The following is an 11681-nucleotide window of genomic DNA, read 5'->3' on the forward strand; positions in this document are numbered from 1 at the left end:
TCTGGTATCCTTCCATTGTTATGTGATTTTAGGGCGTTCTGTAGTTTTTTTTTCTCGCTAAAACACACAACACTCACATAGTGTACTGTGCTTGTTAGCCACTGCTTCTCAGGAAAATGCACAAACCGAGAGACACACACACTCACCCTCTGTCTCTGTCCCTGTCAGGATGTGGATTTGAGGAAGACTGTTGATGAGAGTGCTCGTATCCAGAGGACCTACAACCACTACTTTGACCTCGCCATCACCAACGACAACCTGGACCGCGCCTTCCAAACGCTACAGGCTGCCGTCAACAAACTCTGCTCCGAACCACAGTGGGTCCCCGTCAACTGGGTCTACTGAACCCCAACCGGACACTGACCGGTCAACTTGACCGTGTATGTGTTCGACCACAGAGACAGGGGAAAGGAAAGGAGGAAGGGTGTTCGTCATGTGAGGGACTTTGACGGGGAAAACCCAAACCAACCGCCTCGTCCCTCTCCCTTCCTCCTGCACACAATGCACATTTTTTTCTACTCGAAACTCAAAGGCAAATAGTTCTTATTTATTTTAATATTTGTAACTTTTTACGAAATATCTTTCTATTCATACCAACGTGGAATTCAGAAACATGAAAAAAATAAAAAGGCCAAACATCACGGCCATATTTATTTGTTGTTGTTATGTTTGTTTGTTTTTTTGTAGTTGTTCCTCTGAGAACTAATGATGTTTGTTTTTTTCTCCGAGGACTGCTTTGAAAGAGTTTTCATTATTGTTATATCAACACAGTTCAAGAACGAAGTTCAAGAACGACACTATGGAATATTCCAGAACTATGAGCAGTGTTGCCAAGGAAACCTGTTTACAGCGCTCGTTGTTGCCATGACAACTACCGTGTCTCAGTCCAAATCCTGTGAAGCCCAGCCTTGTGATTGTCGTAGGACCTCCCACCCCACTCCAAAGAAAATCCCCTACAGTGCCCTGTAGTATGTACTGTAGTTGGCCACCCCTTGATTGGTTTGTGTTTATCTCTTTAGAATTATGACTTAAGAAAAAATGGACTTATTGTCTGAATATCTAACCCTCACACATCCCACAGAGAGAATGAAGGGAAAAAGCTTTACACTTTACATTGTAGTATTGAATATCAGGATCAAAACACTGTGTCTGTGTTTCATTCATGTCTTTCTTTGAGTTGTCTGTACTTTTATTTTAGTACCGTAGGATTCACTGTCTTTCGTTGCTACGGTGATCTTTTTAGCTAAGTGACATTTTTGTCTCACATGATCCTTTGCTTTGAGTTGTTGTTTTTTCGAATATTGAACAAATACTACATCCTGTTTTGAAGCGTTCTGTCTGTGTTGTGTCGACAGCATGACCATCAGAATACCACTCACCATCTACCCTAATCTGTATGTAAGGTGCTTATTGTTGCTTTTTAATCTGTTGCTATCCCACGGTCCTCTCCTCCAGTATCACATCTCCAAAACCCTCCTGCACTGTAACCTAAATACTACATTCTGTTTCATGTGGTCACTCTGAAGGATTTCCCAACTGGTGACCAATAACAGACATCTCTAATAGCAATACATTGTTACAATAAATTAACTGAAATTCGGCTGGAAAGTTGTCCTTTTTTTGTTTAGGTAATGGTTATGTTTAGTTTATATTTAATGCAGTAATGTTTAAAGCCATTCAGAGACATTGGATGGTTCATAAATATACAGTATATTTTATTAAAAACACAGAATGCATAGTTTTGTGGCAGCATTGCAACTATGTAGAATTGTGAAATTGCAGAATGCACCATATTGATATTCTCCTGAAAAGCATGATAATCTAACAAATAGCAATATGCTATGACTTGATGTTTTACAGAGGTAATACATCTACATACATACACATTCTGACTAAGCCATACCACTAGATCTAACAGTACCAGCAACTGGGATGAGTCCATAATCTCAAAACGAGTTATAGAATATCTTGTCTGTAGATAGTGAGTGGTATGTTCATAAACTGAATAAACATTTTGTTTTATATACATTACCAGTCAAAGGTTTTTCTTTATTATTTCTACATTGTAGACTAATAGTGAAGACATCAACACTATGAAATAACACATATGGAATCATGTAGTAATCAAAAAAGTGTTAAACAAATCAAAAAATACATTTTATTTTGAGATTCTTCAAAGTAGCCACCCTTTGCCTTGATGACAGCTTAGCACACTCTTGGCATTCTCTCCAACAGCTTCATGAGGTAGTCACCTGGAATGAATTTCAATTAACACGTGTGCCTTGTTAAAAGTTCATTTGTGGAATGTCTTTCCTTATTGCGTTTGAGCCAATCAGTTGTGTTATGACAAGGTAGGGTTGGCATACAGAAGATACCTCTATTTGGTAAAAGACCCAAGTCCATATTATGGCAGGAACATCTCAAATAAGCAAAGATAAATAACAGTCCATCATTACTTTAAGACATGGTCAGTCAATCTGGAAAATGTCAAGAACTGAAAGTTTCAAGTGCAGTGGCAAAAACCAGCAAGTGCTATGATGAAACTGTCTCTCATGAGGACCACCACAGGAAAGGAAGAGTCACCTCTACTGCAGAGGATACGTTCATTAGAGTTAACTGCACCTCAAATTGCAGCCCAAATAAATGCTTCACAGAGTTCAAGTAACAGACACATCTCAACATCAACTGTTCAGAGGAGACTGTGTGAATCAGGCCTTCATGGTCGAATTGCTACAAAGAAACCACTACTGAAGTCCACCAAAAAGAAGAAGAGACTTGCTTGGGCCAAGAAACACGAGCAATGGACATTAGACTGGTGGAAATCTGTCCTTTGATATTTGATATTTTTGGTTCCAACCGCCATTTCATTTTGAGATGCAGAGTAGGTGAATGGATGATCTCCGCATGTGTGGTTCCCACCGTGAAACATGGAGGAGGAGGTGTGATGTTGCTTTGCTGGTGACACTGTCAGTGATTATTTAGAATTCAAAGCACACAACCAGCATGGCTACCACAGCATTCTGCAGCGATACACCATTCCATCTGGTTAGCGCTTAGTGGGACTATCATTTGTTTTCCAACAGGACAATGAAACAACACTCCTCCAGGCTGTTTAAGGGCTATTTGAACAAGAAGGAGAATGATGGAGTGCTGCATCAGATGACCTGGCCTCCACAATCACTCAACCTCAACCCAATTGAGATGGTTTGGAATGAGTTGGACCGCAGAGTGAAAGAAAAGCAGCCAACAAGTGCTCAGAATATGTGGGAACTCCTTCAAGACTGTTGGAAAATCATTCCAGGTGAAGCTGGTTGAGAGAATGCCAAGAGTGTGCAAAGCTGTCATCAAGGCAAAGGGTGACTACTCTGAAGAATTAATTTAACACTTTTTTGGTTACTACATGATTCTATATGTGTTATTTAATTGTTTTGATGTCTTCACTATTATTATACAATGTAGAAAATATACAAATAAAGAAAAACCCTTGAATGAGTAGGTGTGTCAACATTTGACTGGTACTGTAGGTTACATATAGCTTAAAATGGCATTTAAGCAACATTATATATTAAAATAAGCATATACTGTACATTTCTCTTTTGAAATAACAAAATCTTCTGTATACACGTTTTATCTGTATGAGCATGCAGAAAGAATGTAAAGGTTTCGTGAAATACTAGGGTGTCAGAGCAACATTTTAGTGTATTGAGATTGAGGCGTTTCTTTCCAAACACAGTAAGGTGAAGTCTGCTTGTCCAGCTTTTGAAAAGTGTTTATCAAACACAAGTCTTACTTCATATTCTGGAGTGGATTATTTTACAGCTTTTCAAATTCAAACAGTTACATTAAGAATTAGTTTGTAAAAAAAAAAATGTTAGTGCCACCAAAAATACAGAATTCATTGAGTGCATATTTGGAAAGCACACAGGTGAAACACTGGAGTTTCACACAAAATGTAATATTTGAAACATACTGATCCATGCACACACATCCTACCCCTTCCCAGTGTACAGAGATGTAAGTCCTTGCACAGCGATGCACATGACCAATGGAAACACTCCTGGCTTTTTTCCAGTCTCTGCCCACAGCCTGTCAGTCTCTCTCCGCAGCATCACATTGGAGGAGAGGAGGAGCTGCTCTGCCCAATGGAATGCCCCCTCTTCCTGCAAGGGGAGGGGCAGTGACTCAAAGGGGAGGGACTGACCATTTACCTTTAGCTGTGGGACAAACAACAAGTAAGGTACAGAGCAAAGTCTACAGTATAATTCATCCTGACTATTGTCTGGGTATAACATAGTTATTAACTAATATTGGATCAGTCTACAGTATAATTCATCCTGACTATTGCCTGGGTATAACATAGTTATTAACTAATATTGGATCAGTCTACAGTATAATTCATCCTGACTACTGTCTGTATAACACAGTTATGAACTAATATTGGATCAGAGTATTCGTATCAAAGTATTTTATTTGTGATGGAGTGGTTTAGTTGATATGAATCAGGAGTCGTGAATTGTAAAATCATATGAAGTGACTCGGGAATTTTATAGTGAATTGAATCAGACTGATCCGAGTGTTGAGGGTTTCAGTAGTGAATGGTGAGTCATGTATAGTGACGGGTGGATCATATAGTGAATTGAATCAGACTGATCCGAGTGTTGAGGGTTTCAGTAGTGAATGGTGAGTCATGTATAGTGACGGGTGGATCATATAGTGAATTGAATCAGACTGACCAGAGTATTGAGGGCTTCCAGGACATCAGGGCTAGATTCTCCCAGCAGAGTCAGAGTAGCATCAGGCAACGCTACAGAAACACCAAACACAGGGTTTAGAGAATGCAACATACACACATACACATATATATATATATATATATATATATATATACACACAGTGGGGAGAACAAGTATTTGATACACTGCCGATTTTGCAGGTTTTCCTACTTACAAAACATGTAGAGGTCTGTAATTTTTATCATAGGTACACTTCAACTGTGAGAGATGGAATCTAAAACAAAAATCCAGAAAATCACAATGTATGATTTTTAAGTAAATCATTTGCATTTTATTGCATGACATAAGTATTTGATCACCTACCAAACAGTAAGAATTCCGGCTCTCACAGACCTGTTAGTTTTTCTTTAAGAAGCCCTCCTGTTCTCCACTCATTACCTGTATTAACTGCACCTGTTTGAACTTGTTACCTGTATAAAAGACACCTGTCCACACACTCAATCAAACAGACTCCAACCTCTCCACAATGGCCAAGACCAGAGAGCTGTGTAAGGACATCAGGGATACAATTGTAGACCTGCACAAGGCTGGGATGGGCTACAGGACAATAGGCAAGCAGCTTGGTGAGAAGGCAACAACTGATGGCGCAATTATTAGAAAATGGAAGAAGTTCAAGATGACGGTCAATCACCCTCGGTCTGAGGCTCCATGCAAGATCTCACCTTGTGGGGCATCAATGATCATGAGGATGGTGAGGGATCAGCCCAGAACTACATGGCAGGACCTGGTCAATGACCTGAAGAGAGCTGGGACCACAGTCTCAAAGAAAACCATTCGTAACACACTACGCCACCATGGATTAAAATCCTGCAGCGCACGCAAGGTCCCCCTGCTCAAGCCAGCATATGTCCAGGCCCATCTGAAGTTTGCCAATGTCCATCTGGATGATCCAGAGGAGGAATGGGAGAAAGTAATGTGGTCTGATGAGACAAAAATAGAGCTTTTTGGTCAAACCTCCACTCGCCGTGTTTGGAGGAAGAAGAAGGATGAGTAGAACCCCAAGAACACCATCCCAACTGTGAAGCATGGAGGTGGAAACATCATTCTTTGGGAATGCTTTTCTGCAAAGGGGACAGGACGACTGCACCGTATTGAGGGGAGGATGGATGGGGCCATGTATCGCGAGATCTTGGCTAACAACCTCCTTCCCTCAGTAAGAGGATTGAAGATGGGTCGTGGCTGGGTCTTCCAGCATGACAATGACCCGAAACACACAGCCAGGGCAACCAAGGAGTGGCTCCGTAAGAAACATCTCAAGGTCCTGGAGTGGCCTAGCCAGTCTCCAGACCTGAACCCAATAGAAAATCTTTGGAGGGAGCTGAAAGGCCGTTTTGCCCAGCGACAGCCCCGAAACCTGAAGGATCTGGAGAAAGTCTCTATGGAGGAGTGGGCCAAAATCCCTGCTGCAGTGTGTGCAAACCTGGTCAAGAACTACAGGAAACGTATGATCTCTGTAATTGCAAACAAAGGTTTCTATACCAAATATTAAGTTCTGCTTTTCTGATGTATCAAATACTTATGTCATGCAATAAAATGCAAATTAATTACTTAAAAATCATACAATGTGACAGACCTCTACATGCTTTGTAAGTAGGAAACACTGAGAATTTTGTAGGTTATCTAATACTTGTTCTCCCCACTGTATATAGATATATACAGTGCCTTGCGAAAGTATTCGGCCCCCTTGAACTTTGCGACCTTTTGCCACATTTCAGGCTCCAAACATGAAGATATAAAACTGTATTTTTTTGTGAAGAATCAACAACAAGTGGGACACAATCATGAAGTGGAACGACATTTATTAGATATTTCAAACTTTTTTAACAAATCAAAAACTGAAAAATTGGGCGTGCAAAATTATTCAGCCCCCTTAAGTTAATACTTTGTAGCGCCACCTTTTGCTGCGATGACAGCTGTAAGTCGCTTGGGGTATGTCTCTATCAGTTTTGCACATCGAGAGACTGACATTTTTTCCCATTCCTCCTTGCAAAACAGCTCGAGCTCAGTGAGGTTGGATGGAGAGCATTTGTGAACAGCAGTTTTCAGTTCTTTCCATAGATTCTCGATTGGATTCAGGTCTGGACTTTGACTTGGCCATTCTAACACCTGGATATGTTAATTTTTGAACCATTCCATTGTAGATTTTGCTTTATGTTTTGGATCATTGTCTTGTTGGAAGACAAATCTTCGTCCCAGTCTCAGGTCTTTTGCAGACTCCATCAGGTTTTCTTCCAGAATGGTCCTGTATTTGGCTCCATCCATCTTCCCATCAATTTTAACCATCTTCCCTGTCCCTGCTGAAGAAAAGCAGGCCCAAACCATGATGCTGCCACCACCATGTTTGACAGTGGGGGTGGTGTGTTCAGGGTGATGAGCTGTGTTGCTTTTACGCCAAACATAACGTTTTGTATTGTTGCCAAAAAGTTCAATTTTGGTTTCATCTGACCAGAGCACCTTCTTCCACATGTTTGGTGTGTCTCCCAGGTCGCTTGTGGCAAACTTTAAACAACACTTTTTATGGATATCTTTAAGAAATGGCTTTCTTCTTGCCACTCTTCCATAAATGCCAGATTTGTGCAATATACGACTGATTGTTGTCCTATGGACAGAGTCTCCCACCTCAGCTGTAGATCTCTGCAGTTCATCCAGAGTGATCATGTGTCATGTCTTATTATGTCTGTTCCTGTCCTTTCTCTTCACTCTGTCTCTCTCTGCTGGTCTTATTAGGTTACCTTCTCTGTCTCTCCTTCTTCAGCTGTTCCACATCTCCCCTAACTAGCTCATTCACCCTTTCCCCACCTGCTCTCTCTTTCCCCTCTGATTAGGTCTCTATTTCTCTCTCTGTTCCTGCTACTTTCGGTGTCAGATTCTTGTTTGTGTTTTTCATGCCAGAAGCAAGCTATCGTCTCGTTTGCTTCCACCTTGTCCTATCCTGTCGGAGTCTGCCTGGCAGGTGCATCCTGCACTCTACTACGTTCTTTTGTTCTATTGTCAACGTCGGAGGAGGATCTATGCCGTTCCTGTTTTTTCATTAAAAGAACTCTGTTTTCTGTTAAAACCGCTTTTGGGTCTTCACTCAAGTACATAACAGAAGAATCTGACCAAGAATGGACCCAGCGGCTCCGGACCCTTTTCACTCCGCCGTCGAGATCCAGGGAGCGATGCTAGGCAGACACGAGGAGGAATTGTCTGCTGCTCGACATGCCGTTGAGACCCTGGCCGTCCAAGTCTCCGACCTCACAAGACAGGTTCACCAACTCCACCTCGATCCACCGCCCACTTCCAGGGTTTCCGAGTCTCCGGAGCCCAGGATCAACAACCCGCCGTGTTACTCTGGGGAGCCCACTGAGTGCCGCTCATTCCTCACTCAGTGTGATGTGGTGTTCTCTCTCCAGCCCAACACTTACTCCAGGAGCACAGCCCGCATCGCCTACGTAATTTCTCTCCTTACCGGACGGGCGCGTGAGTGGGGCACGGCAATCTGGGAGGCGAGGGCTGAGTGTATTAACCAGTATCAGGACTTTAAGGAGGAGATGATACGGGTTTTTGACCGTTCTGTTTTTGGGGAGGAGGCTTCCAGGGCCCTGTCTTCCCTATGTCAGGGGAATCGATCCATAACGGATTATTCTATTGAGTTTCGCACTCTCGCTGCCTCTAGTGACTGGAACGAGCCGGCTTTGCTCGCTCGTTTTCTGGAGGGTCTCCTCGCCGAGGTTAAGGATGAGATCCTCTCCCGGGAGGTTCCTTCCAGTCTGGACTCCTTAATAGCTCTCGCTATTCGCATAGAGCGACGGTTTGATCTTCGTCGCCGAGCTCGTGGAAAGGAGTTCGCGTTCTCCGTTGCTCCCCTCTCCACATCACTGCCACCTGCCGCATCACTGCCACCCTCCTCCGTCGGCTCGGATGCTGAGCCTATGCAGCTGGGGGTATCCGCATCTCGGCCAAGGAGAAGGAACGGAGAATCACCAACCGCCTCTGTCTCTACTGCGGCTCCGCTGGTCATTTTGTCACCTCATGCCCAGTAAAAGCCAGAGCTCATCAGTAAGAGGAGGGCTACTGGTGAGCGCAACTACTCAGGTCTCTCCTTCAAGATCCTGCACTACCTTTCCGGTCCATCTCCGCTGGCCCGGTTCATCTGCTTCCTGCAGTGCCTTGATAGACTCTGGGGCGGAGGGCTGTTTTATGGACGAGACCTGGGCTCGGGAACATGACATTCCTCTCAGACAGTTAGGGAGCCCACGGCCTTGTTCGCTTTAGATGGTAGTTCTCTCCCCAAGATTCAGCGTGAGACGCTGCCTTTAACCCTCACTGTCTCTGGTAATCATAGCGAAACCATTTCTTTTTTAATTTTTCGTTCACCTTTTACACCTGTTGTTTTGGGTCATCCCTGGCTAGTGCGCCATAACCCTTCTATTAATTGGTCTAGTAATACTATCCTATCCTGGAATGTTTCTTGTCATGTGACCTGTTTAATGTCTGCTATCCCTCCTGTTTCCTCTGTCTCTTCTTCACAGGAGGAGCCTGGTGATTTGACAGGGGTGCCGGAGGAGTATCACGATCTGCGCACGGTGTTCAGTCGTTCCAAGGCCACTTCTCTCCCTCCACACCGGTCGTATGACTGTAGTATTGATCTCCTTCCGGGAACTACTCCCCCCGGGGTAGATTATACTCTCTGTCGGCTCCCGAACGTAAGGCTCTCGAGGATTATTTGTCTGTATCGCTCGACGCCGGTACCATAGTCTCCTCCTCCTCTCCCGCCGGAGCGGGGTTTTTTTTTTGTTCAGAAGAAGGACGGGTCCCTGCGCCCATGCGTGGATTATCGAGGGCTGAATGACATAACAGTTAAGAATCGTTATCCGCTTCCTCTTATGTCTTCAGCCTTCGAGATCCTGCAGGGAGCCAGGTTTTTCACCAAATTGGACCTTCGTAACGCCTACCATCTCGTGCGCATCAGGGAGGGGGACGAGTGGAAGACGGCGTTTAACACTCCGTTAGGGCACTTTGAATACCGGGTTCTTCCTTTCGGCCTCGTTAACGCTCCAGCTGTCTTTCAGGCACTAGTTAACGACGTCCTGAGAGACATGCTGAACATTTTTGTTTTTGTTTACATGGACGATATCCTGATTTTTTCACCGTCTCTCCCGATTCATGTTCAGCACGTGCGACGCGTCCTCCAGCGCCTTTTGGAGAACTGTCTTTATGTGAAGGCTGAGAAGTGCACTTTTCATGCCGCCTCTGTCCCTTTCTCGGTTCCTTTATTTCCGCTGAGGGCATTAAGATGGATCCCGCTAAGGTCCAGGCTGTCATTGATTGGCCCGTTCCTAAGTCACGCGTCGAGCTGCAGCGCTTTCTTGGCTTCGCGAATTTCTATCGTCGTTTCATCCGTAATTTCGGTCAGGTGGCAGCTCCCCTCACAGCCCTTACTTCTGTTAAGACGTGCTTTAAGTGGTCCGTTTCCGCCCAGGGAGCTTTTGATCTTCTTAAGAATCGTTTTACATCCGCACCTATTCTTGTTACACCTGACATCTCTAGACAGTTTGTTGTTGAGGTTGACGCGTCAGAGGTGGGCGTGGGAGCCATTCTTTCTCAGCGCTCCCTCTCTGACGGCAAGGTCCATCCTTGCGCGTTTTTCTCTCATCGCTTATCGCCGTCAGAACGTAATTATGATGTTGGTAATCGCGAACTGCTCGCCATCCGCTTAGCCCTAGGCGAATGGCGACAGTGGTTGGAGGGGGCGACCGTTCCTTTTGTCGTTTGGACTGACCATAGGAACCTTGAGTACATCCGTTCAGCCAAACGACTTAATGCGCGTCAGGCTCGTTGGGCTCTGTTTTTCGCTCGTTTCGAGTTTGTTATTTCTTATCGTCCGGGCTCAAAAACACCAAACCTGATGCTTTATCTCGTCTCTTCAGTTCTTCTGAGGTCTCCACCGACCCCGAGGGGATTCTCCCTGAGGGGCGTGTTGTCGGGTTGACTGTCTGGGGAATTGAGAGGCAGGTAAAGCAAGCACTCGCTCACACTCCGTCGCCGCGAGCTTGTCCTAGGAACCTTCTGTTCGTTCCCGTTCCTACTCGTCCGGCCGTTCTTCAGTGGGCCCACTCTGCCAAGTTAGCCGGCCACCCCGGCGTTCGGGGTACGCTCGCTTCCATTCGCCAGCGTTTCTGGTGGCCCACTCGGGAACGTGACGCGCGTCGATTTGTCGCTGCTTGTTCGGTCTGCGCGCAGACTAAATCTGGGAACTCTCCTCCTGCCGGCCGTCTCAGACCGCTTCCCATTCCCTCTCGACCGTGGTCTCACATCGCTTTAGATTTTATCACCGGACTGCCTTCATCAGCGGGAAGACAGTTATTCTTACGGTTGTCGATAGATTCTCTAAGGCGCTCATTTCATTCCTCTCGCTAAGCTCCCTTCTGCTAAGGAGACGGCTCAGATCATTATCGAGAATGTTTTCCGAATTCATGGCCTTCCGTCAGACGTCGTTTCAGACAGAGGCCCGCAGTTCACGTCTCAATTTTGGAGGGAGTTTTGCCGTTTGATTGGGGCTTCCGTCAGTCTCTCGTCCGGCTTTCATCCCCAGTCTAACGGTCAAGCTGAACGGGCCAATCAGACTGTTGGTCGCATTTTACGCAGTCTTTCTTTTCGTAACCCTGCGTCTTGGTCAGAACAGCTCCCCTGGGCAGAGTACGCCCACAACTCGCTTCCTTCGTCTGCTACCGGTCTATCTCCTTTTCAGAGTAGCCTCGGGTACCAGCCTCCGCTGTTCTCATCTCAGCTCGCCGAGTCCTGCGTCCCCTCCGCTCAGGCTTTTGTCCAGCGTTGCGAGCGCACCTGGAAGGGGGTCAGGTCGGCACTTTGCCGTAATAGGGCGCAGACTGTGAGGGCCGCTAA

The 11681-nt window shown here is 45.2% G+C and overlaps 2 protein-coding genes across 6 annotated transcripts in view; one reads left to right on the plus strand and one right to left on the minus strand.

Annotated features, from left to right (window-relative positions):
* The window catches only part of LOC135551865 (protein PALS2-like), a 73931-nt gene extending 72331 nt beyond the window's left edge, over positions 1-1600 (plus strand). For all 4 annotated transcript variants that reach the window (XM_064983134.1, XM_064983137.1, XM_064983135.1 and 1 more), the window contains one exon: positions 169-1600. In XM_064983134.1, the coding sequence (XP_064839206.1) occupies positions 169-345 (177 nt within the window). In that variant the 3' untranslated portion in view covers positions 346-1600. The remainder of the gene's footprint in view (positions 1-168) is intronic.
* Positions 1601-2061: 461 nt separating this feature from the next.
* Positions 2062-11681, minus strand: part of LOC135551867 (gasdermin-E-like) — a 27565-nt gene continuing 17945 nt past the window's right edge. Inside the window, exons 9-10 of one of the 2 annotated variants that reach the window (XM_064983139.1) lie at positions 4734-4804; positions 2062-4160 (exon numbers count right to left, since the gene is read on the minus strand). In XM_064983139.1, coding sequence (XP_064839211.1) covers positions 3990-4160; positions 4734-4804 — 242 coding nt within the window. In that variant the 3' untranslated portion in view covers positions 2062-3989. Of the gene's footprint in view, positions 4215-4733; positions 4805-11681 lie in introns of both variants that reach the window. The other variant, XM_064983138.1, reaches the window with a different exon arrangement.

The sequence above is a fragment of the Oncorhynchus masou genome, chromosome 13 (genome assembly GCF_036934945.1).
Source record: "Oncorhynchus masou masou isolate Uvic2021 chromosome 13, UVic_Omas_1.1, whole genome shotgun sequence".
Lineage (NCBI taxonomy): Eukaryota > Metazoa > Chordata > Actinopteri > Salmoniformes > Salmonidae > Oncorhynchus > Oncorhynchus masou.